The sequence below is a fragment of the Balaenoptera acutorostrata genome, chromosome 6, assembly GCF_949987535.1.
Source record: "Balaenoptera acutorostrata chromosome 6, mBalAcu1.1, whole genome shotgun sequence".
NCBI lineage: Eukaryota > Metazoa > Chordata > Mammalia > Artiodactyla > Balaenopteridae > Balaenoptera > Balaenoptera acutorostrata.
Genome location: NC_080069.1, coordinates 31,648,238 through 31,674,824, shown reverse-complemented (window position 1 = coordinate 31,674,824; position 26,587 = coordinate 31,648,238). Strand labels below are relative to the sequence as shown.

At 46.6% G+C, this 26,587-nt stretch overlaps 1 protein-coding gene across 2 annotated transcripts in view; it reads left to right on the top strand.

Moving 5' to 3' along the window:
• Positions 1-26,587, top strand: part of BICD2 (BICD cargo adaptor 2) — a 54,937-nt gene that overhangs the window by 17,799 nt on the left and 10,551 nt on the right. For both annotated transcript variants that reach the window (XM_057548843.1, XM_057548842.1), the window contains exon 2: positions 19,974-20,186. In XM_057548843.1, coding sequence (XP_057404826.1) covers positions 19,974-20,186 — 213 coding nt within the window. The remainder of the gene's footprint in view (positions 1-19,973; positions 20,187-26,587) is intronic.

Genomic DNA, 26,587 nt, shown 5'->3' with positions numbered 1-26,587 from the left:
GGCCCAGAGTCCCAGCTGTGCTTCTGCCCAGGATAGCTGAGCATGATAGCTGACAGCTTGACATGGCCCCGGCCTCTTGGACCCTTAGTTTCTTCCTCCATAAAATGGGAACCAGAATTCTCCTGAGAACTTTGAGCTAGGCATCAAGTGAAATAATAGATTTAAGGAAAATTATAAGAGTGATAGTTATTATTGTTACTAATATTAATCTTTTTTTAAATGGGAGGAGACCTTACACCTACTAGGACGGGTAAAATCAAAAGACCAACAATAACAAGTGTTGATGAGGCTGTGGAGAAATCAAAACCCACACTGGAGTGGAAAATGATATGCTGCTTTGGCAAACAGTTTGGCAGTTCCTCAAAGTGTCAGAATTACCATGTATATGTACCATCGGTCACACCTACATATATACCCAGGGAAATGAAAATATGTGTCCACACAACAACTTGTATGTAAGTGTTCACAGCAGCATTATTCATAACAACCCCAAAGTGGAAACAACACAAATGTCCATTAGCTGATGAATGGATAAATAAATGTGGTCCATCCATACAATGGGATAGTATTTGACAATAAAAAGAAGTGAAGTGCTGGTACACACTACAACATGGATGAACCTTGAAAGCATTATGCTCAATGAGAGAAGCCAGTCACAGAAGATAACATGTTGTGTGGTTCCCTTTATGTGAAATATCCTGAATAGTCTAAGACATAGAGACAGAAAGTACATTGGTGATTCTTAGGGTCTGGGGGAGGGAGCTGGGGAGTGAATGCTAATGGGGAATGAAAATGTGGGTTATGAAAATGTGAAATTAGATGGTGGTGATGGTTGCTCAACCCTGTGAATCTACTAAAAACCACTGAATTGTACATGTTAAATGGGTGAATGTTATGGTATGCGAATTATATCTTAAATTTTTTTTCATTGGAGGCAAAGGGGAGAGTCTCTTTGCTAAATCATCTGGATAAATTGCACTATTGCTCTCAAGTAATCCCAGAGGATTTGGGGCAGCTTCCTTCAGCCTTATAGCTGTGGTGTCCCAGACACATGAGCATCAAGTGATAACTCAGGCACCTTAGCCTTTTAGGTTCAGCCCTTCTTGTTAGCGTATTTATCGTTTTCTTTGAATATCATTTTCTGGTTAAATTAATATTCAAGGTTAATATTTTTTGATGTTGAGATTATACATGTAATTTTTTTTAAAGTATGTTTTCCTAACCTAATTTAACTTGGGAGGATTGGAGATTTCTAAATGACATATTTGGAGGTGTTTCTTAGCGCATTTTCTGGAGAAAATCAGACAATCAGACCTGCAGACAATATGGAATTAATATATCCTTTCTTCTGTTTCTTTCTTCCAGTCTCTGAAGTGTGGTGAGAGGTTATCTTGCCTTGTCCTTTTAAGTGGAGTGACTCTAGTGCTTGTCCATTATTTATTAACGCGTTCTGTTCCTTGTTAAGTTGGCTCTCATTTTAAATCTGTCTAGGTAGATTTACTACAGCTATAGGTGCTCTTTCTGTGAAATTAAGAAAGAAAGTTACCATATCCATTTTTCTAAAACTTCAGTTGAGGAGTGAATTGAAAGCATCTTAGTGCAGATGACATTCTTACATCCTTTCTAAACATTAGTTTGTCTGTGACAGGGATGTTGATAGTTCACCTTCTGACAGCACTATATGGTTTACTTACTGTGCTTGCTTATCCTGATCCTGGACAGGTGCCAAAGCAATATTTTTAAGTTGAATTAAATTAGTGCCACTGGTTTTGTGTTCCTGGGGCAGGTGAATGATTCTCAGGGTGAACTGTTGGCTTCTGTTTGCTGAGGTCTCACCCAAGTTTTTGCATGCACAGTCAGCCCAGGTGTCTTCGGACACCCCCCAGCCCCCGCCGGCTTTTGAAGGAAGGATTTGTGGAGCTCCTCTGTGAGTTACAAGGTGTCCATTGAGCCTGTGATGACTGCCCCTCCCTCCCCTCCCCCCATCCTGTCTTGTGCTGTGAGTGGACATGGAAGTGGACAGAGAAGTCCCAGGTTCCAGTCCTGCAACACAGTTCAGAGTTCCAAGGAGTGGGGCGGCAGGGCGGAGGGGACTGGCTTGCAGCTCCCTGTTTTAGGGGCATGTGCTTTTCCTATGGATGTAATCATCACCAGCTTGAGAAAATACACTAACTTAGTGGCTTTTGTTTTTTTTTCTTTTGTTTTGGGTTTTTGTTGTGTCACTTCCCTTTTGTGAGACCTTTGCCTCATTACTTTGTTCAGTTTCTGTTTCTTTTTATCATTAATATGTATTTTTAGTGTAACCCCTCCCGCAGCACAGTACTGCTTTGGCAGTGATCCCCAAGTTCTGATATGAGATGTTTCTATTTTTTGTTTATTTGGTTTCCTGTTGTTTGTTCTGTATGCCCTCTCTGGTCCAGACATTATTTAAGAGATCAATTTCCATGTGTTTGGGTGTGAACTGATTTTGTTTAATAGCTTTTATTTTCTAGAACAGTTTTAGATTTACAGAAAACTTTTTGAAATATATTTAAAATTTTTTCTTCTACAATGAAGCACACATATATGTAGTCATCTTCCCTTTGTCAGATTACTGTGATATCACTCTGTCCCATTGTGATACCATTTCCGTAGGAAAAAGCTGGAAAGGAAGCGTGTGCCCTTCTTCCTTCTGTTGAGTCTTCTTTACGTTGATGCTAATTCTGACTCATTTGAACCCCAGTCAAGTTCTTTGCCAGTTGACACATTCTTGCATGTCTACCATTATACAGTATTTTGTACCAGGCTGTTTTGGCCAGTGAATTAAGTGTTGATAGGTTTAATCAACCTTTGAGAGACTTTAATCTCCTAATGCTATAAAATCTTTATCTCATAATATTATAGAGCTTGTTATCTGTGTCCAGTTCATAAGCCTGCGGCCCATTTTGAGGTTAATGAGGCTCACGTGGTTTCTTGGGGCTGACAACCTCACACAGAGAGTGTGTAGCCCCATATCACAGGTCCCCCCATCATGTCTTCTTTCCATTTCTCAGAGTTGCCAGATCCCCCTTGACTCAAGCGAGTGGTGCAGCCCTATGGTTTGTATGTACTAGTTTTGGGGTAAGGGGAAATCCATCAGCCGTCAGTATCTGCAGAACAACTTCTGCGGCAGTCTGCACTGAACTTGAGTTACTGGTTCCTCTTCCTTACCTAGCTCCCTGCATGAGGATTGGGAGGGAGGCCAGCTCCCAAGGCTGCTCCTTCCTGCCTCAGAGCAGAAGCAGACAACTACAGCTTTCTACTGAGTAGTAAGTGCTCTGTGCTCCAGGTGGGGCTGAGCCTGGGCCGCCAGGTCCAGCAGGCACAAGTGTGCCAGCAGATGGTGACCATGTGGAGTGACGACTGGAGGGAGTCCTCTCTCCCTGAGCACCAGCTGCCATGTGGCCCAGCTCTGCCCCAGGCTGGTGCCCTGCCCCTTGGGGTTCTCAGCACACATTTGCTCTGAGGAGCTGCTTCCCAGGGTGAGGTTCTGGTAGGGACACCACTTAGAACCAGAAAAGAAGTGAGGGACACTTTAGGGACTTCTCACTCTGTTTGGGGGATAGAGAGGCTGTGGTGCTGACTGGTTATAGTAATCAAGACCATTGGTGAGCTGAGGGTGGGCGGTGTTTCTGTCCATTCAAGTGGTTCCTCAGGATGCCAGGCTTTGGAGTCCCAGCTGGCATAGAATTGGGTCCTGAGGGCCTGACAGTGTTGGCTGTCCTGGTACCACTGGCACCCACCTGAGGCCAGACACTCAGTAAGCATGCTCTTGCTAAAGGCGAACTGAATGCTACCTGGAAAGGTCCTTGTAAAGCTAGCCGGTGGGGTTTCCTATAAGCCTGCACAGGAAGACGATGTGGGGTGGGTACATAATGACCATCCCCAGCCCCTGGTCCCAGGAACAGGATTAGGCAGGAAACCCAACAGAGGGGCCTGGATGGGCAGCTGATAGAAGTTGGGAATTTCCGGGATGCCCACACCCTGCTTGGTAGCCCTTCAGGAAGAGGTGGGAACTGCTGTGATGGATGGGGCTGGATCAGCCCAGGAATTCCAAGGAAGTTGAGAATCCCAAATCCCAAGCTTCATTGTGAAAACTGCTTCCTGGAAGCACGCCTTACCTCCTGGAAATGCTTATTAGTCCGGTTCTCCTCGTTTGGCATGTATTGTGCCTGCTGTATCAGATCATCACCCGAAAAACTGGTTCACCTCTGGGTGGATATCGAGCCAAAAGACACGACCAAGCCAAAGAGCGGGAGAAGGAAGGGTTTATTACTTGGCAGCAAGTAAGGAGAGCACCAGGGATCTTTCCCAAAGCAGTGTCTCCCCGAACATATCAGAATTGGGGAAGTTTTTTTTTTTCTTTTCTTATTCAATATTGTTTTCACTTTATTACTCAAGAATATTTCTGAGCTGGATAGTGTGGCAGAACCCCTATCAGATTTGTCAGTGAAAAGAGACAAGAGGAAACGTAATTCTGCAGGCAATATAATAAAGATACAGTTTTTTTTTTTTTTTTTAATTTTATTTATTTATTTATTTATTTATTTTTGGCTGTGCTGGGTCTTCGGTTCGTGCGAGGGCTTTCTCTAGTTGCGGCAAGTGGGGGCCACTCTTCATCGCGGTGCGCGGGCCTTTCACTATCGCGGCCCCTCCCGTTGCGGGGCACAGGCTCCAGACGCGCAGGCTCAGCAGCTGTGGCTCACGGGCCCAGCTGCTCCGTGGCATGTGGGATCTTCCCAGACCAGGGCTCGAACCCGTGTCTCCTGCATTAGCAGGCAGATTCTCAACCACTGCGCCACCAGGGAAGCCCAAGATACAGTTTTAAAGAAAAAGGGCAAAGAAAATGTAAATTTGGTCTGTCTTCTTACCTATAAAGAAGGTAGGCACAGGAGTAAATTATTTTTTATGTTACATTTATTTCTAAAGGTTTATAAGATATGATTTTAAAATGGGTGTATTTTATGGTTTTTATATTAATTGATACAAACATAGCAAAATACCTATGTGTATAAATTATTTGGCCAGTATCCGCTCACTTCATACCTTTAAGAAAGAGAATATAAGGTCATTTGCAATAATAATTAACTAGTTAATAACATAAAGCAAGCTAAAATAATTTTTTAAAGAATGTTGACCTGAAAAAGTGTAATGATTCTCAGTGTAGGCGTTCCTATGTGGAACAAATTAATGTTTGAATTACAATACAGTTTAAAAGTACACATGCATATAACTATCCTCTAAAGAGCCTTATAATTTTTGAAGATAAATCTACCACATTTCTGAATAATGTGTTTCAGTCCATAATAATCATCAAAAAACGATCAAGGCTGCCTTCCACATAAGGCGCCCTCTGCCGGACAATATGGGGAAATGAAGAGCTCCATCAAAATGACACTTTGCCATCTGCATTGTGAGATTATGCTGCACAGAAAAAAGTTCAATTCCTAAGTGATGTTACACTGTATTGAACAAATATAGAGAATTCAACAATCATAAAATTCCCTCAAAAATTGGGGAAGTTTTGGGCTTCCCTGGTGGCGCAGTGGTTAAGAATCCGCCTGCCAATGCAGGGGACACAGGTTCGAGCCCTGGCCCGGGAAGATCCCACATGCCGCGGAGCAGCTAAGCCCGTGCGCCACAACTACTGAACCTGCGCTCTAGAGCTCACGAGCCACAACTACTGAGCCCATGCGCTGCATCTCCTGAAGCCTGTGCGCTCTAGAGCCCGTGCTCCGCAACAAGAGAAGCCACTGCAGTGAGAAGCCCGCTGCAAACGAAGAGTAGCCCCCGCTCGCCGCAACTAGAGAAAGCCCACGCACAGCAACGAAGACCCAACACAGCCAAAAATCATAAACAAAAATAAATAATTTTTTTTTAATTGGGGAAATTTTAAGATAAGGGTACATGCATATTCATGAAGGGACTTGGGCAGTGTATGCATATTCATAAAGGGACCAGAGCAAAGGAGAAATCAGCGTAGAATTGGGGCAAAGTTTGACAGAGTCCAAGCATTAGTTGGAAGTCACAAGGGTCAGAAAAGGTCCATCCTTATCATCATCCCTTAGGTTCCAGTTGATCCGTTGGTTGAGCACTTCTGGGCAATCTTTACCATTGAAACTGAACTGGGAGTCTTTACAAATATATATTATCTTTGTTATTATTACTTCTCTTACTTGATAATAGGGAATAATTTGTTCCTGCATTCTTTTCTTCCTTTAAGATAACTACTGAGACCTGCTCAAGGACAAACGCTGTGACCAGGCTTAGATTACAAAATGTCTTAGGCCAAAAATGGCTTCTCTTATGTCAAGAAAGCCATGCCTGATTCTTTCTCCAGGGACCCCCTACCCTATCTGCTAACAAGATGGCCAGGCTGGGTCGGGAAGAAAGGTCCTCCAGAGCAGCCCTGTTTGCAGCCTGGTTCCCACTGCTGCTTCTGCCCTGCTAGGGTCAGGAGCCAGGCTTGTTCTCATTCTCCTCATGCAGACTTGTTTCTGGCCCCTTGTAAGGTGTGTCAGAGACTAAGGATCAACCTCTTTGAGCTAGGACTGGTAACCCGTGCTCATTGCAGAAATGCTCACATCGTTCTCTTGATGGGAAGGGGAGTGGGCAGTGAGGACACTGCAGAGCAGACGCTCACCTAGGGTCACTCTTCAAGCCCTGGCAGTCTTCATAAGTGGGCTCAATGTGGCTTATTTCACCTGGGGCTCAGGGCCCATCAGCTGGCTTGGGACTGGGCATTGTACACACAGCCCAGTTTACAGTTGGGCTCAGCGAAGGGAGGGACTTGTCCAGACTCACAGCCAGGATGGAGCAAAGGCAGCAGACACCACAGTGCTCATACCTTCTTTCCTGCCCAGTGAGTGCTAGGGTCTGCCATGGCCGAGGAGGAAGGGGCCTTCTTGTTCAGGGCTCAGAGGCATGGCATAAGGACCCAGCTCTCCTCCTAGCCCACCTTGTCCTGCCCTGGGCTTTCGTCATGCCCATCCCTGCACCTGCAGCACCCCTCATCCTTCCAGGCTCTGATCCAATGCACATTTCCTCCTCTGCACCTGGCTTAGGGATGGGCCCCTTCAACATACACTTAATAGTTTTTCTATAGTGAGCCACAGAAAGTGGATGCCAGGTGATGACGAGGTGCTGGCCCAGACTAGGGGTCAGCAAACTGCTGCCTGAGGGCCATATTTGGCTTTCAGTCTGGTCTTGTAAATAACATTTTACTCATTTTTGCCTCTGTTGTCTACGGCTGCTTTCACACCACAGCAACAGAGTTGAGGGTCATTGCAACAGACCCCATGCCTGTGTGATGGTTAATTTTGTGTGTCAACTTGGCTGGACTAAGGGATGCCCAGATAGCTGGTGAAACATCATTTCTGGTTGTGTCTGTGAACATGTTTCTGGAAGAGATTAGCATTGGTTCAGTAGATACCTCCCCAAGTGTGGGTGAGCATCATCCAATCCACTGGGAGCCTGATTGGAACAGAATGTGGAGGAAAGGTCAGTTCACTCTCTGCTTGAGCTAAGATGTCCATCTTCTGCCCTCAGGCGTTGATGCTGCTAGTTCTCAGGGCTTTGTACTCAGACTGATTATGCCACAGGTCTACAACTTGCAAACAGTAGATTGTGTGACTTCTCAGCCTCCGTAACCACCTAAGCCACCTCCTGTAATAAGTCTCCTCTTATGTATAGCTACATATATTCTCTTGCTTTCATATCTCTGAGCATCCCTGACTAATACAGATTTTGGTGCTGAGAGTATGGAGCTGTTTCAGCTCTCTTCCTGTTTGACTCCCTGTTCCCTCCCTCCTGTCCTTGTCTCTGCCCTGGATGCCCCACCCAGAGAGCCTGTGTGGCAGCCAGGGCTTCTCTGGAGGGACCTTCTGTGTCCGAGGGGTCCTGAGGTCTGTGCCCTGAGCCAGGCAAGTTAGGGAGAGGCGGATGGGGCCTTTTACTTGGAAAGTCCGCAAACTCCCTGTGGACACCAGGCTCTTGGTCCCTGTCCAGTCGCTGACCCCCGTGTGGGCTGTGTGGCCCCTGTGTGGGCCATTTGGGTCACTGGCCATGTGGGCCTCACACCCATGGACTGAAGGCAGAAGCCCCAGCATCATGCTAGCCTGCTTCAGCTTTCCCATTTAGCTGTGCTCCAGTACAACTTTAGTTGTAGAATGAGGCTTGGACCAGACGTGGGCCACAGTGTGCTGACCTCCATTCTTCTCATCAGGTGGAAGAGGCAGGAGGGGGGCTGTTTGTCCACTGCTGGGTCCCAGCCCTTGGTGGAAGCAGAGGTTTGTTTTGTTGCATGAATGTCCTCATGGGAGTCCCCTCCCTGCCAAGACCCCACCCTCATAAACGGTTGGTGGTCCGCTAGTTGTCACCCTCCCTGCACTCACTGCATCCCCTCTTGTGTCCTGCTCTCTGGGTGCCCTGTGCTCTGGACCATGCTGCCCTTGGCACCTCACTGCCAACACACCGAGATTGGTGGCTGCACTGGGCAGCAAGGTGGGGCCACCCAGAACCTGAACTTCGTGACAGGAACTCATCCTGTCTTGTCTCTAAGGGCTCCCACAGTGAGACTTCAGGCTTGAGGGAGGGAGGGTCAGGGTGGTACCGGTCTCGTTTACCAAAGTGTGCAAGTGCCGTAGTCTCTGAGCCCTCACCACTGTTGCCACTCCACAGAAACTAGGCAGCATGCTAAGTTACTTGGGGAAGCCCCCAGGCCTGACTCCCATCCCCACCCAACCCCTCTGCTCCCCACTTGGGTCTTCCTGCCCGGGCTGTCCCTGTGGTCTCTGAGACTCCCAACTCCTCCATTCTCAGAAAGTGGCTCCTGATACTTCCTAGAGAGCCTGGGATCTCCTGCCTGGCATGTGCTCACACTGTTCCCCGGGCTTTGGCCCCTCTTCCCACCACATTTGGCTTTGAAATCTTACCCCTGTAACCCTGCAACTCCCCTTCCTGGGCTGAAACTTGCCCTTGGCCCCCTCCCCATTTGGCACTTGCAGACTCCCCCACCATGTCTGGTTCTGGCTGCAGGTGTCCACATGAATGTGGATGTACTTGAAGCAAGGCCCGGCGTGACCTCACAACTGAGCTCACTGGGCCTGGGAAGCTTCGGAGCAGTGGGCGGGGTATGGGCTGCAACCCTGTGTCGGGAACAGCGTCAGCCCGCTCACAGCTGGAGCAGCCCTGAGGGGACATCACAAAGGCACTGCCACCGCCGCCTCAAAGTCCAGACAGGCACGCTGTGGTCCAGGAGGTCGTTGCCTTTCTTCCCCAGAGTGGCCAGGGAATTTTGTGGACAGACCTGGGATGGAGGCCAAAGCTGGGCCCCTGAGCTGCCCAGGAACTTTTGGAGGCCCTCCAGTAGGCACCGGCATGGGAAGTGTGCAGTGAGGTGAGGACAAGCATATCCACAGCTGGACACCCCAGTCAGATGGTAAATGGTGCTGCTCTGAGCACTTCCTGGGATAGGGAGGCAGGTTTTGAGATAGACTCAAGCCTGCACAGGATGGTGCAAGGTGGGAGGATGCTTTGGTCAGAAGAAACTCAGACAGGTGGGCTGAGTGACCAGGGGCATAGATAGTCTCCACTTCTCCCAACTTCAGCCTCCTGGCCTGTGAGCTGGGGCAGTGAGCATCAGGGTGAAGTCTCCAGGTTGATGCTTCAAAGACATCCAAGTTGTTGTCTTAGCTTTATTGAAGTATAAGTGAAATACAATAAATTGCATATATTTAAAGTATTCAGTTTGATAAGTTTCCATATAGGTGTATACTCATGAGGTCCACAGTGTGATCGAGATAATGAAGGTATTCATCATCCCCACATGTTTCCTCATCCCCATTTGTAATTTCTTTCCTCCTCATCCCCAGGCGACCATGACATATACATTTGTTTGCACTTTCTAGTTTTAAATAAATGGAATCATACAACACATACTGTTTTTTTTGGTCTGGCATAATTTTTAGATGTACCTTTGTTTAATGTGCATATCAGTAGCTATTCCCTTTTGATTGCTGAGTAGTATTCCATTGTGTGGCTGCTCCACACTTTTTAAAATCTATTTTCCTATTGATGGTCATTGGGTTGTTTTGAGTTTTTTGTTTTGTTTTGGCTGTTACAGATATACACATTCCTATATGAGTCTTTGTATAGACCTATGCTTTCATTGCTCTTGGGTAAATACCTAAGGCTGGATGGCTATGCCATATGTCAGATGTATGCTTAACTTTTTAGGAATCTGCCAGATTCTTTGCCAAAGTGGTTGCACCGTTTTACACTCCCCATCAGCAGTGTAGGAGAGTTCTAATTGCTCCACCCTCATGCCAGCCTTGGTAGGGTCAGGCATTTTAATCTTCAGTGTTCTAGTAGATATGTAGTGGTAACTCATTGTAGTTATCATTTCCATTTCCCTTTTCACTTAATATGTTGAGCACCTTTTCATGTGATTCCTTCTCATATATATATCTTCTCAGGTCAAGTATCTGTTCAGTTCTTCTGCCCATTTTTTATTGGGTTATTTTTCTTACTGAGTTTTGAGAGTTCTTATATTCTGGATACAAATCCTTTATCAAATGTGTGATTTGCAAACATTTTTTTCCCAGTCTATGACTTGTCATTCTCTTAACTTGCCTAACAGCATAAATTCGTAGTTTTGGAGTCCAGATTACCAGTTTCTCCTTCTGTGGGTCATGTCCAAAGTCACAAACATTTTATCTTGTTTTCCCCTGGAAGTCTTATACTTTTAATGTTTAAGCTTATGATCCATTTTAAATTACTTTTCATATATGCTGTAAGGTATGGATTGTAGCTCATTTTTTTAATATAAGGATATTCATTTATTCTATCATCATTTGTTAAAAGATTATCCCTTCTCCACCAAATTGCCTTTTGTACCTTTGTCAAGTCAGTTGGTCATACGTATGGGTCTATTTCTGGATTCTCTATTATGTTCAGTACCTCTGTTTGTCCATCTTTATGCCGATAGTATGCTCTCTTAATTACTATAGCTTTATAATATTGAAATCAGTTAGTGTTAGTCCTACTCCTTTGTTGTTCTTTTTCAAAGTCATTTTTTTTTTTTTTTAAATTTTATAGCTACTTTATTTATTTATTTTTGGCTGTGTTGGGTCTTCGGTTCGTGCGAGGGCTTTCTCTGGTTACGGCAAGTGGGGGCCACTCTTCATCGCGGTGCGGGGACCGCTCTTCATCGCGGTGCGCGGGCCTTTCACTATCGCGGCCCCTCCCGTTGCGGGGCACAGGCTCCAGACGCGCAGGCTCAGTAGCTGTGGCTCACGGGCCCAGCTGCTCCGTGGCATGTGGGATCTTCCCAGACCAGGGCTCGAACCCGTGTCCCCTGCATTAGCAGGCAGATTCTCAACCACTGCGCCACCAGGGAAGCCCTCAAAGTCATTTTGATTGTTCTAGGTCCTTTGAATTGCCATATGAATTTTAGAATGAGATGTTCAATTTCTACCAAAAAAAATACTGGGATTTTGATTGGCATTGTGATGAATTAAAAGATCCATTTGTGGAGAATTGATGTCTTAACAATATTGAGTCTTTTGGCCCATGAATAGGTATATCTCTCCATTATTTAATTTCTCTCAACAATATTCTGTGGCTTTTAACGTATAGGTCTTGCACATCTTCTGTCAGATTTAAGCATAAGCATTTAATATTTTTAATGCTATTGTAAATAATATTTAAAATTTTTTCACTTTCTGATTGTTCAATCCTAGCATATAGAAATAAGTTTGATTTTTGTATATTAATCTTGTGTCTTGCAGCCTAGCTGAACTCACTTATTAGTTCTAGTGGCTTGTTTGTAGATTTCTTTGGATTTTCTATACAGACTGTTGTGTGATGTGTAAATAAAGACAGTTTTACTTCCTCCTTTCCAATCTAGATGCCTTTGGTTTTTCTTGTTTCATTGCACTGTAGGCTGGGAACTCCAGTGCAAGGTTGAACAGAAGTAGGGAGACTCAGTTTTTCATCATTAAATAATATTAGCTGACAGGTGTTTGGAAGATGCCCTTTATCAGGTTGAGGATGCTCCCTTCTGTTTGCTGAGAGTGCTTATCAGGGATGAATGTTGAATTTTGTCAGGTTTTCCTGCATCTTTTGAGATGATCCCATAGATTTTCTTTTTTTGTCTTAATATACTGAATTACATTGATTTTTTTTCTAGTGATTGCTAATCAACACTACATTCTTTGGATAAGCCCCTCTGGATCATGGTTCCTTATCCTTTTTATATATTGGTAGATTTTTGTACTGTCTTTGGTTTTGGTTACAGGGTAATGCTGGTCTCATAAAATTAGGTGGAAAGTATTCCCTGCTTTTCAGTTTTCTGGAAGAATCTGTGTACAGTTGGATTTATGTTGTTCTTAAATGTTTGGTAGAATTCACCAGTGAAGCCATCTGAGCCCAGAATGTTCTCTTTGAGGATTTTAACTACACATTCGATTGCTTTAGTAGATATAGGACTATTCAGATAATCTATTTCTTCTTGAGTGGGCTTTGGTAGTTTTTGTCTTTCAAGGAATTTGTCCATTTCATCTAAGTTGTCATGTTTGTTGGCATAAAGCTGCTCATGATATTCCCTTATTATGCTTTTTAATGTTTGTGGTGCTCCTTACCCCCACCCCAGTTATTCTGGCTAGAGATTTATCAATTTGATTAATCTTTTCAAAGCACTTACTTTTGAATTAATTTATTTTATATTTTTTCTATTTCATTCATTTCTACTCTGATCATTATTGCTTCCTTTTTTTCTTTGAATTTCATGTGCTCTTCTAATTTTTTGTTTCTGTTTTTACTTTTTATTGAGGAAAAACATATAGAGCACAAAGTATAAGTGTGAACTTCCAGATGCTGAACACACCCATATAATGAGCACCCAGATCAAGAATCAGAACATCTCCAGCCCCAGAAGCCTCTTTCAAGGGCCCTCCCCCAACCCAATGGTCACCACTGCCCTAATACCAGCAGAGATTAGTTTTACTTATTCTTGGAACTGTATATATAAATGGAATCATACAGTATATCTCTTTTGTGTCTGGCTTCTTTCACCCAATATTATATGAGATTCGTCTCTGTTGTCTAAATAGCAGTAATTTACTCATTTTCATTTCTGTGTAGTATTTCGTCATGTGACTATATCATAATTTTTCCTTCTGTTGACAAAACTTGGGAACTTTCTGGGTTTTTTGTAAATAATGCTCCTATAAACACGCAGGGTCAGAGAACAGGTGTGTGCTTAGTGTTAGTAGATAATAGTTTTCCTAAATGGTTGTACCAGTTACACTCCCACCACCAGAGTATAAGAGGTCATGAGGGCTTTAGGCAGGGCATGACAATATGTGTCCTAGTCCACCATCCTGCTGTCCAGTGTTTGTTGAGCAACTGAGTGAATACACAAGCACACAGCTGAAAAGAGACAGTTCTGACTGGGGTTGGCTGAACTCTCATCACATACCATGTGGGCCCAAAGACTAGCCGTAAACAAGAAACAGCTCCTCCCCTAAGTAATACACAATCTATAAGGAGGGTTTAAAACCATGCTCCCAGTGGGGTTTATAGGGTCTGTGTTCAGTACAGAATTTGTGTCTGGGACATGGAGGTGAGGAATATGGCAGCCACCAGGCAGGACTTGAAGGCCTTCATCCCTCGGTCTGTAGAAGGCCCAGAGAACATTTGGGCTAAGGCCTGAAGGAGTGTTGTCTGGAGAAGACCAAGCACGGTGAGCTGGGGTGAACGTGGGGCTCTTACGAGGTGTGTGCCTGGGGCCTAGGCTCTTAGCCTTGTGAGCCTCAGTCGTCTCATCTGTTAAAAGGGCTTAACCCCACAGGGCTTTTAGCTGTACCTTGAGCTTTGTGTCCATTACCTGGTCTAGTTTTTAAGATGGAAGTGAGGTTATTGATTGGATTGGTGTTTGGTTTTTGTTTTTTTTGGGTTTTTTTCCTGTAACATAGTCATTTAGTGCTATAAATATCCTCCTAAGTCCTTGCTATAGTGGCATCCCACAAATTCTCACATTCATTTCATTTTCATTTAGTTAAAAATACTTTCTAGTTTCACTTTTGATTTCTTCTTTGACCCATGTGTTGGTTAGGTGCCGAATATTTGAGGATTTTCTAGAGAGCTTTACATTATTGATTTCTCATTTAATTCCCTGTGGTTAGAGCAAATTCTCTGTATGGCCTGAATCCTTTTGGGGCATGTTTAATGGCCCAGAATATGGTTTGTCTGGGTAAATGTGTCCTTGAAAAGAATGTGTGTGCTGCTGCTGTCAGGTGGGAGATTCTACACATGCCAATTAGGTCAACCTAGTTAATAGTGTTGTTCATGTCTTCTGTGTCCTTACTGATGTTCTGTCTACTTGTCCTATGAAATCTTGAGAGAAATATGAAGAGTTGGATGTTGAACTCTCCCAACTATAATTTTGGATTTATCTATTTCTCCTTGCAGTTCTATCAGTTTTTGCTTCATAGAATTGTAAGGTTGTCTTTGTGACTTAGACTCCTTTTTTTGTTTTTTTGGCTGTGTTGGGTCTTTGTTGCTGCGCGCAGGCTTTCTCTAGTTGTGGCGAACAGGGGCTACTTTTTGTTGCGGTGCATGGGCTTCTCATTGCAGTGGCTTCTCTTGTTGCAGAGCATGGGGTCTAGGTGCGTGGGCTTCAGTAGTTGTAGCACGTGGGCTCAGTAGTTGTGGCTCACGGGTTCTAGAGAGCAGGCTCAGTAGTTTAGTTGCTCCGCAGCATGTGGGATCTTCTCGGACCAGGGATCGAACCCGTGTCCCCTGCATTGGCAGGCAGATTCTTAACCACTGTGCCACCAGGGAAGTCCCTAGACTCCTTATTATTATGAAATGACCCACTTTATCGCTGGTGATATTCTTTGCTTTGAAATCTACTTTATCTGATATTAATAGAGCCATTCCAGCTTTCTTTTGATGAGTGTTAGCGTGGTTTATCTTTTTTTCATTCTTTAACTTCTTTGAACAACTTTAACGGCTTTATTTATTAATATAATTCACTTACCATACAATTTACTCATGTAAAATGTATGGTTCATTGGCTTTTATATTCAAAGTTGTGCATCTATCACCACAACCAATTTTAGCACATTTTCATTAGCCCCAAAAGATACCCCCTTAACTGTCACCCACTCCAGCCTCCCAACTCCACCCCCCGCCATGGGCAACCGTTGATGTGCTTTCTATCGCTATAGATTTGCCTGTTTTGGACATTTCATATAAATGGAATCATAAAATATGTGGCCGTTTGTGACTAGTTCTTTTCACATAGCAGAATATTTTCAAGGTTCATATATGTTGTACCGTGTATCAGTAATTCATTTCTTTTTATTACCAAATAATATGCTATTGTATGGATAGACCACATTTTATTTATCCCTTCATCAATTGCTGGACATTTGGGTTGTTTCCACTTACTGGCTGTTATGAACATTTGTGTACAAGTTTTAGTGTGGATATATATGTTCTTTTTTTTTTTGAGTCTATACCTAGAAGTGGAATTGCAGAATCATGGTAATTCTATGTTTAACTTTCTGAGGATCTGCCAGGCTGTTTTCCAGAACAGCTGCACCATTTTATGTTCCCACTAGCAATGTATGAGGGTTCCGGTTTTTCCATACCTTCACCAGCACTTGTTATTTTTCTTTTTTTTAATTTTATTTTTCAATTATATCCATCCTAGTGGGTGTGAGGTGCTATCTCATTGTGGTTTTGACTTGCATTTCCCTAATGTCTGCTGATGTTGAGCATCTTTTTATGAGCTGATTGGCCTTTTTTTTTAATCTTTGGAGAAATGTCTATTCAAGTCCTTTGTACACTTTTTAAATTGGGTTGTTTATCTTTTTATTGTTGAGTTATAGGAGTTCTTTATATGTTCTGGATACTAGACCCTTATCAAATACAAAATTTAAAAATATTTTCTACTGTTGTGTAGGTTGTTTTTTCACTTAATAATGTCCTTTAATACACAGATTTTTAAATTTTGATGAAGTACAATTTATCTATTTTTTTCTTTTGTTACTCGTGCTTTTGGTGTCACATGGAAGAACCCATTGCCAACAAGGTGATGAGGATTTATCCCTATTTTCTTCTGAGAGTTGTAGTTTTAGGTCTTACATTTAGGTCTCTGATCCATTTTGAGTTAATTGTTATATATGATGTAAGGAAGAGATCCAGCTTCATTCTTTTGCATGTGGATTTCCATCTATCCTAGCACCATTTGTTGAAAAACTATTCTTTCATCACTGAATTATTTTTGCACGCTTCTCAAAAATCAATTGACCACATCTGTGAGGGTCTATTTCTGGACTCTTCTGTTCTGTTGGTCTATATTGTCTATCCTTATGCCAGTACCACACTGTTTTGATCACTGTATCCTCATATTAAGTTTTGAAATCTTAAGTTTGAGAATTTCAAAACTTAATGTGAGTCCTCCCACTGTGTTTTATTTCAATATTGTTTTAGCTGTTCTGGGCCCCTTTCAGTTCTGTATAAATTTTCATTTCTGTAAAAAAAGGTCATTGGAATTTTGATAGAGATTGCATTGAATCTCTTAATTATCTTTTAAAGGGATTTACATAAGAAGAAGAACAAGTCTTTTATATTTGCTCACGTAGTCACCATTTCTGGTGCTTTTAACTCCTTGTAAATCTAGATTTCCATCTGGTATTGTTTTTCTTCTCCTGAAGGATTTTATTTAGCACTTTGTAATGCGTATCTGCTGGTGATAAATTCTTACAACTTTTGTATGTCTGGAGTCTTTATTTCACCTCTATTTTTGAACAGTTCTCACTGGGTATGGCGCTACAGTTAATAAGTTTTTTGTTTTGTTTTTTCAAGATGTTGCTCCACTGTCTCCAGGCTTGTCAGAGAAATCCTGTGTCATCCTTATGCTTCCTTCTCTATAAGTAGTGTGTCCTTTTTCCTCTGGCTGATTTTAGTATTTTTTTCCTGCATCACTGGTTTTAAACAAGTTTGTGATATGTTTAGTGCAGTTTTCTTCTTATTTCTTGTGCTTGGAGGTTGATGAGCTGCTAAGATTTGTGGATTTATAGTTTCCATCAAATTTGGGAAAATTTCAGTCATTATTTCTTGAAGTTTTTTTTTTATCCTCTCTTCCTCTCCCGTACGGACTCTTAACTACCCGTGTGTTGGGCTCCTTGAAGTTATCCCACAGCTCGCTCACACTGTGTTTGGTGTTTTAGTCTTTTTTTTTGCCTATGTGTTTTATTTTGAGTAGTCTTATTGCTGTTTCTTCAAGTTACTAATCTGTGTTGTGCAGTTTTCCGTTAATCCCATCCAGTGCCCCTTTCATCTCACACCTTGTAATTCCATCTTCTGTATCTTCTCTGGTTGCTGCTTGGCATGGCTCAGTGTTCCTGAGCCTATAGAAATCAGTCCTGCCCCATCTCCCGGCTCTGTCACTGTGTCACTCTGTCCTCTCCTTTCCTCGTGGACTGGCTTCTCTGCCCCTTTGCAGGCCCAGTCACCAGTGATTGGGTGCCAGGTTCTGGGTTTCACTGTGTTGGGAGATGGTGCCGTTATTCCTGTGTGTGTTCGTGTGCTTTATTCTGGGATATAGTTTGATCCTTTCAGGTTTTGCCCTTAAGCTTTGTTGGTCGGGACCAGAGAGCATTTCCCCAGCTCCACTTTGTCCTGACCTGCAAGGGCTCTACCTGCTGCCTGTGGGTTCGGGCTTCCCTCTTGCTGGTAGGAACAAGTGCTGCTTACAGCCTATGTAGGCAGTGGAATTGTTTCCTCTGTCCCTATGGGTGGCCGTTTCCTGGCTTCGGTGGCTTCCTCACAGGCTTGCACTGACTGTCCCCTGTGAGGACTGAGGGCCCCTCTGTTCCAAGGTCTACTGCCTTCACTGCCTTGTCCACTCACTGTCTTCCAGTACCACCTCCTTCTCTCAGGCCTGCCAGGCCTCAGTTTCTTTCTGCACCATGGCAGAAGTTCCTTCTGGGAGGAGTGGGGGGTGTCACGGAGCTTACCTGTGCCCTGCCTCTCACTATCTGGTGTTCAGTGACTTGAAAACTATTGCTTAGTCACATAAACTTCCCAGTTGTTTTTAGTTTTCCACATGGGAGGGAGATCCAGACTCTGTGAGTGTCTTGTCTTGGCAGGAGGTGTAAGTCTCCAGCTCCATTGTCTTTGAAAAGCTGCCTGGGTGCTCATGGGCCCCAGGCTGGGAGCTGGGTGGAGGTGAAGATTCAGGCCAAGGTGTGAATGTGTGTGTGTGTGTGTGTGTGTGTGCGCGCGCACACGTGTGTTTAGCCATCCCACCTCAGGATAGCCTCTGATGATGACATGGTGCCTCACGAGATGTCGGTGCTCCAGCTCGAGATTCAAGTGCGTGTTCTGCTCTGTTTACCCCGTTAGGCTTGTCTGGAGGTTTGGAGAGACACCCATGAGCTGGCTGATGCTTTCCAATACACCTGCCCCATGGGTTGGGTTCTTCCTGCACTTCTGGCAAGTTCTGGTTCGCCCAGGGCTGGCGTGCAGCTGGGGGTTGGGGCTGCCACCCAGGATACGGCAGGTCCTACGTAGACACAGATTTGTGCTTTAGTCTTTCCCTGGGACCAGGATGGAGGAGGTGGAGGACAGCAATAGAAATCATAGAGCTGAGCTGACTTGATTTAAAAAGGAGCCTGTGTCTTCACTGAGCAGGTTGTCAGTGGCTGAGAGCAGATGAACAAGACTCACTCTTGGGAGGGAGAGCAGTTACCCTGACCATACCCTACCCTACTTTATTTAGCCAGTCCCCTGCCGACAGAGAAACAAGACACTTTCTACATTTTGATTTTTTATATTACCAACAGTCCTGCTCAGTAACATCCTTATACATGGCGTTGCACGTTTTCCCAGTTGTTTTCTTGGACTAAATTCCTAGACTTCATATTAAATAATAAATGAATGAAAATGTTTCTATTTCTCTCAAGAGATAAAGGCATCATTTTCTTTGCTCTTTAGGAGCCCTCTCTCTTTTATTTTTCTTCTGTGAGCCAGGAGCCCTGTAAAGAGACAAGGTCTCCCCTCAGAGGTCTGCATGGGGTGGCCAGTGGGAAGGGGGCCCCTGGGGAGGACACACACTACAGGCCTATGTGGGTCACGTCCTGGCTACTGTGATGGTGCAGGGTGGGAGGGAAAGAGAAGCAAAAGTGCTTACTAGGGGCAGTGACACCTGGGGGGACATGACACGATGGCAGGTCCGAGCCGGCCGGGACCTGGGGCATGGACTTGGGCAGGCCAGCGCCAATCCTGGTTGTACTTGCCCATGGGGGCTCCTCCCTGAGCCAGCCACATGCTCCTTTGCCTCTTACAGCCTAAAGCCCTTGCTGGGTCTGGGGATGGTGGGTCCTCTCCCCTCTGGTATTTTTATCAATGTGCTCAGGTCCTGGACAGGTGGGCAGGGTCTCCTGACTAGGACACACATGGGGACCTGTTGGCCGATTCTGAGTGGTCTGGTTCACACTCTTGTCCCCTAACTTGTGCCAGGCTTGGGCTTCCACCTTCCCAGGCCTCCCCAGGCACAGGTGTCTCCCAGGATGAGTGAATCAGGATCAGGCAGGGTAAGGGCACTTCCCTGAGTCTTGGTTTCCATATCTGAGGGAGACCTCAGACCCACCCTGGTTCTGGGGGCGCCCCGGACTGGGGCCAGTCTGCTGATGGGGACCACACTGGCAGAGATGGTGGCTGGGGCCTCCTATCCCTGCCTCGCCCCAGTTCCTCCAGCCCGTCCCTCTATCCCATCCCACCAGGGCTCCTCGTTAGCCCCACTCCCAGCTCTTCTGTAACCTCACAGCCCTCGTGTAGCCCTTAGGTATCTTGCTCCTCCTGTGTCCCCCTCTTCCCCCACATGTCTGGCCACAGGGTTGCCTACAGTCTCCCTCTCAAGAGCATCTCATCTCCTGCAGGCATTTGGACAGGCCCACACGAACCATAAAAAGGTGGCTGCGGACGGCGAGAGCCGGGAGGAGAGTCTGATCCAGGAGTCAGCTTCCAAGGAGCAGTACTATGTGCGCAAGGTGCTGGAGCTGCAGACAGAGCTGAAGCAGCTGCGCAATGTGCTTGCCAACACACAGTCAGAGAACGAGCGCCTGGCCTCAGTGGCCCAGGAGCTGAAGGAGGTAAGCAGCAGAACTAGGGTGGGCTGCTTGACTGTGGGTGGGTGGGAAAACAAGCCAGTGCTTCCTGGGGGCAGGGCCACCCACAAGTTGTTCCACTCCCAGCCCAGTTTTATGTGGTTCATGGTGGTCCAGGAAGGGCTGAGGGTGGCAGGATCCCAGCTCTGCCCTTGGGCTGATGTGAATCCTGGGTTCCTCATGTGAACAACAGAATTATAGTGTCCACCTGCCAGCTCGTGACAACAAAATCAGAAGGGACCACCACAGACAGCTCCTAGGATCAGCTCGGCCCCTGACAGGGGCCTGGCCATGAGAGGCCTGGGCAGGTGGAGAGGGGAGGGCAGGCATCCAGTGCCCTCCGAGAGAGGTGGGAGGGTGGGCCACCATTCGCAAGATGGGGTGGGACAGCATCAGGGGAGCAGGCATAACCAGAAGTCTACATGAGCTGCAGTCCTGGCTGTGGCCTTGGGGGGGGCGGTCCCTGCTTGTTAGAGCCCACAAGTTCTCATTAGGAAGGGCAAGAGGCCTTGCTCTGGGCTGTGGGAAGACCCACTCTCTGGCCTCTATTCTCCTGGGGTGGGGGGCAGGGAGCAGTGACAGGTGACCAGAACAGCAGATGTTTCTGAGCGGTGGGCAGCTCTGAGGTCGACACCTCAGATGTGAGGGTGTATGGCAGTCAAGGTCCCACAGGGCTGGGAGGGGACACTGGCAAGATTTGGGGCAGAGCCCAGGGTCCGGCAACAGTGGGGAGTAGTCACCCACCCTGGTTTGGGATCAGAGATCACCAAGGCTTGTGGGCCTGGGAGGAACTTGGCTGGATCCAGGGGGAGTGCATGATCTCATTTCCTCCTACAGGAGCATTCTAGTCAGGATGGGGAGAAGGGGCCATCGGAGCTGTAGATTTGACCACCCAAGTTGTGGAGACTAGACTCTGCTGACTAAGTACCCTTTTCCGGAAGAGCCAGTAGAGGTGCTCTGCACAGCCCAGACTCATTCTGCTCCTTCCCTCTTCCAGAAGGGGGCTGTCAGGAGTGTGGCGGGGGACTTGCTGACTACTGACTTTGGCGTCAGGAAATGAGCTCAGCCAGTCCCACACACTGCTATTGAAGAACAGGTCTGGTTGGGCCAGGATTCCTGCTGTTCCTCTTAGTGCTTCAGGAGGAAGCCTTCTCCTCCCCACCCCCATACATCCTCAGTGCATCTTTCTCCTGAGGCCCCACCTGTGCCCCTGATCACTGTAGGAGCTATGTAGGATCACTGTGGAGCCATGCCAGGTTCTTGGTTGGAGTGGAGGCTCTCCATCACTGCCTACTCAGACTAGAGCCCTGGTCAGTGTCCCCATCATTGCTGGCTCTGTCTGTACTCTGCTCCCATCCCACTCAAGTTACTCTTCTGCTGGTCCTGGCCCTGCCACTTCTGCCTGAGCTGCTCTGCTGAGCTCCTCCATGGCCGTCCCCCATCCTACAGGAGGCTTGCACCAAGGCTCGGGCCTGGCTGAGGAGCCTGGATCATGAGGACACAACACCAAGCACTGTCTCTGATAGGCACCAACCTGTACCTGTCTTGGTGTGACCCAGCCAAGGAGGCTTTGCACAGTCGCCATAGGAGATGCCCCTTCCACAGGAGGTCATTTCCCTCCCTGTGCCTGGTCCTGCTGACATCCATGTTCAGTGACTGATGGGCCAGCTGTGCTGTGCCCTCTGACCCCCACCCCCAGCCCCATCCTTCCACCCTGCGCTGACTGGCTTAGGGGTTCATTCCCCCATGCCCAACTCTCCAAGAGGAACTCGTGGCCTCCATCATGTGACACGTGTAGCAAACATGCTCAGCATGTGGGACAGTTCCAGCTACCCCATAACTTGTCCTCTCAGTGACCCTGTGGGCATCCAGTTACTTCCCTCATCTCACAAATAGGGAAACCAAGGTGCAGAAGGTTTGGCTGCATGCCTAAAGTCAGTGGGTCCTGACCTCTGCACTGTGAATGGACGGGCCCCGCCGACTTCTGTCCTGGGACATGGCCTTGCGCCCCATTTTGCAGATGGAGAAGCAGAGACCCAAGGATCTGGGCACGGCCACAGCTGGCTGGAGGCAGAGTCAGGTCCTTTGCACATGCCAAGGCCTTCCACGGATTTGCCTTGGGAATGGAGGGGTGAGGGCTTCCTGGCGAAGCAGGACTGTGAGTTGTGGAGGTGTCAGCAGCATCTGCCCGGTGGGACCCCCCCCTAGGAAAAGTCTTTCTGTCCCATTGGACCCTGGCCTTGCTGTCCTGGTGGACTCTGCACATGTCAGGCCCTGCACAGGCCCAGGAGTGAGTGACAAAGATGTCCCAGCAGAAGTCATGTCGGTTGCCATCTCCCCTGTCCTGGCTAGGAGCCAGGAAAAGGCTTTTTTCCTGCTATGGTGGCATCTGGGCCACCAGGAGCTTCTGGAAGAAAGCAAGGTGTTTGGCCACAAAGTGAGGTGGTGGGTATTGATTGGGTCAGGAGCAGCAGCCCCATGCTCCAGTGTGGAGTGGACAGGCTTGGACAGAAGGAAACCTGGCTCCAGAGCCAGGGCATGGGGTTGTCACATGGGCAGACAACCCAGAGGTTGCTAATCATCCAAATTCCTCGCTTACTAATTCTGCTTTCCACCCAGCCCTGGTATACAGCTCAGCCTGGTTTTCTACCACTTTACAGCAAGGACAGCCTTTCCACTGTTTCTTATTCCCTCCTAAGGCCTTAGCCTTAGGGAGCACTTCTAACTAACATTCATACCTCTTCTAGTGTTATTTTGTGATGGTATATGCATTCCCTAAGGCAACTGAAGATTTCTCTGTGACTCTTCTCTGAGCCTCACCAGAGTCACCTGAAACAATTACATTTCTACCAATAGTCTCAAGGCAGTCTGGCCTTTTCCTGTCCTCCTCAAAGCTCTTTTCAGCTTCTGGCCATCCCCACCTCCACGGCCACTTCCACATATTCAGGTATTTGTTACAGCAATGTCTTTTTCCTGGTATTAAACCTATATTTGTATATTTGTTTTTTCGGGCCACCATAATAGATTGCCACAAACTACTGGCTTAAAACCACAGAATTTTATTCTCTAAGATTTTCTTTTTTTTTTTTTTTTTTAAGGATTTTCTTATTTATTTATTTATTTATTTATTTATTTATTTATTTTTGGCTGTGTTGGGTCTTCGGTTCGTGCGAGGGCTTTCTCCAGTTGCGGCAAGCGGGGGCCACTCTTCATCGCGGTGCGGGGACCGCTCTTCATCGCGGTGCGCGGGCCTTTCTCTATCGCGGCCCCTCCCGTCGCGGGGCACAGGCTCCAGACGCGCAGGCTCAGCAATTGTGGCTCACGGGCCCAGCTGCTCCGTGGCATGTGGGATCTTCCCAGACCAGGGCTCGAACCCGTGTCCCCTGCATTAGCAGGCAGATTCTCAACCACTGCGCCACCAGGGAAGCCCCTCTAAGATTTTCTGTATCTGAAATGAAGGTGCTGGCAGGACCATGTTCCATGTGGAGCCTCTCCAGCTTTTGGGTGCCGGCAGCCCTCCGTGTTCCTTGTCTTGTGTTCACATTGCTCCGGTCTCTGCCTCTGTCTTCACCTTCTCCCTGTGCAGGCTCCACAACTCTGACTGGCCTGGGGCATCCCTCCCACCTCCACCCTGGCCTTACATGGGGCCACAGGCCTTCCCTGGGGCTTGGGCTATGGCCTCCTGGCTAAACATCTTGCCCTTTCCTCTGAGGGAAAATACTGACCAGCTTTGGAGCACTCCTGTGCTGGGCGGTGCTCCCTCCCTGTGCCTTAGCTCCAGCTGCGCCGTGATGGGGCTTCTGCAACATGGGGTACTGGCTGCTCTGCATTCGAGACTCCCAGACCTGACTTCAGTACAACACCCCTCCTCACCTACTCGGCCTCCCTCAGCAGCAGCTGACACCAGTTGGCAATGTGTGTGCTGTGCGTGGGCGACTGTACACGTGCCTCAGTGAACAAGACAGAGCCTAGAGCAGCACCTAGCACACTTGGTACTCAGTAGTGAAGGAGTGGGTGATGCCCCTCGGGGCGGTTGAGCATCACGTGCAGTGCCAGTGTGGAGACAGCGCCAGTGAAAGGTTTCCTGAGCCACACAGAGAGGCCACACGTTGTCCAGGTCCGTTTCTGTGAATGTCAAGAAAAGGCAAATCCACAGACTGAAAGCAGATTGGTGGTTGCGAATTGGTGTGTGGTTTCTTTTTAGGGTGATGAAAATGTTCCGGAACAGGTAATGGTGCACAACTCTGAAGAAGCTATAACCACTGAATTGTACACTTTCAGTGGGTGAACTTCATGGTATATGAATCATATCTCAACAAAAATAACAAAGACAACTCCTGTGCAGGAAGACTGCGCAAGGGTTCAGCTCAGCAGAGGTTTCTGGTGCAGCCTGGGCACATAGGTTCTGGGGTGCAGAGGGCTTTGGCCTAGGCAATCAGGCTGGCCCGTGGTCTTATCTCTTTCTGTCTTCTTTCTGTCCACCTCAGGACCACTTGTTTTATTGAGGGGAGTTGTTAAGTTTTAAATAAAGCCCATTTACATTGTTTGTGACCAACAGCTCCCACCCGCTGCCCCTGTCTCACCATCTTACCTCCTGTGTCCTCCCATACTGAGAGTAGGCAGGTGGTCTCAGCAGGTGCATCAGGCCAGAGTGGGCTGAACCACAGCAGGTGGGGAGCAACCAGCTTGCCTTACACAAAGTGGATGCAGCAAGCATGTGTTCTTATATTGCAATCATTGTGTTAGGACTCTCCAGAGAAGCAGACCAATAGGGGTGTGTGTGTGTAGAGAGAGAGAGATTTATTGTAAGGAATTGGCTCACTCAGTTGTGGGAGCTGGCAGATCCAAAATCTGTGGGTTGTGCCAGCTGGCTGGAGACCCAGGGAAGAACTGATGTTGCAGCTTGAGTCTGAAGGAAGGCTGTCTTTTTTTTTTTCTCAAGGCCTTCAACTGACTGGATAAGGCCCACCCACATTATGGCGCGTGATCTGCTTTACTCAGTGGGTCTACTAATTTAAATGTTAATCTCATCTGAAAGATACCTGAATGGCGACATCTAGACTGGTGTTTGACCAAATATCTGGATGCCAGGACCTAGACAAGTTGACACTAAAATTAACCATAACAGTCAGTTGGGTGGTAAACAAGGGAAATGGCCAGAGTCGAGGTGTATGCAGAACTTTGTTAGGAAGCAAGTAAGTATATGTTTCCTCCCATTGCCACTCACATTGTTATTTTGTTTATTTTTGCCTAATAGGAGTTTTGCTTTCCGGGGGCCTTGCATTTCTCCAGTCAGTAACTTGGTGTCTGCTTTTTCTGGTGTTGACTCTTGGATACCTCCTTGGGTCACTTATTGAGAAGACTGCATTAGTCCATTTACTGGAGATTTTGGTAGTAAGCGTTTGTCAGGAGTGCTTGATACATATAATGACTCACTCCCCTCTCTGTTGCTTTCTTGAACTTTTTTTCTTATTGGTCCTATTTCATTTTACCAATCCAACATTGCTGTTCCGTGTGTACCTATGTGGAATCTTAGTGTATGCACGGATGTGATCACAAGAAACCTCAGCACCAGCAGAGAGGCCAGTGTGCTGGGTGAGGAGGACGGGGTGAGCTATGGGGCCCAGTGGGTGATGGCGCTTCTAGCCGAGGGTCCAGGTGGGGTGGTGTTGGCGTGGGGGGGGTGTTAGATCTTTGCAGGCATGTGGGGGAAGCTGCTTGGAGCGTTGGGAACAGGGATGTGGGGAGAGATGGAGAGTTTGTCTAGGGGATGATTCTGCCCCCATGGGACACTGGCCATGTCTGGAGGCAGTTTCAATGGTCACAACAGGGGTGGGGGCTGCATCCAGTAGGCAGGGCTCAGGTTGCTGCTAAACATCCTACAGTATACAAGATGGCCCCAGAATGTGGGCCAAAGGACCCAGGTCCTGGCACACGGCACATAGTAGCAGCCAGTTGAGAATTCCCAACAACAGTCTTGATTGCACAGTTCATGCCAGGTCTACACTCGCCTCTCTCCGTGCATGATGTTTGAATCCTCAAGGCACCTTGGAGGCAAGAACTCTTTTTTTAACAACTTTATTGAGATAATTCATGTCCCTTACAACTCACCCACTTAAAGTGTACAGTCAGTGGATTTTAGTATATTTACAGATTTATGCACCATCCCAAATCAATTCTAGAATATTACATCATTCCAAGAAGAAACCCCATTAGCAGCCACTCTCCATCCCATCTTTTCCTTGCCCCCCAGCGACCACCCATCTGCTTTCTATCTCTGTGGATTTGCCTATTCTGGACATTTCATGTAAGTGGAATCATACAATACAGTACATGACCACTAATACCTCTTCTTTTATTCATGTTGTTTTCAAGATTTATTTGTG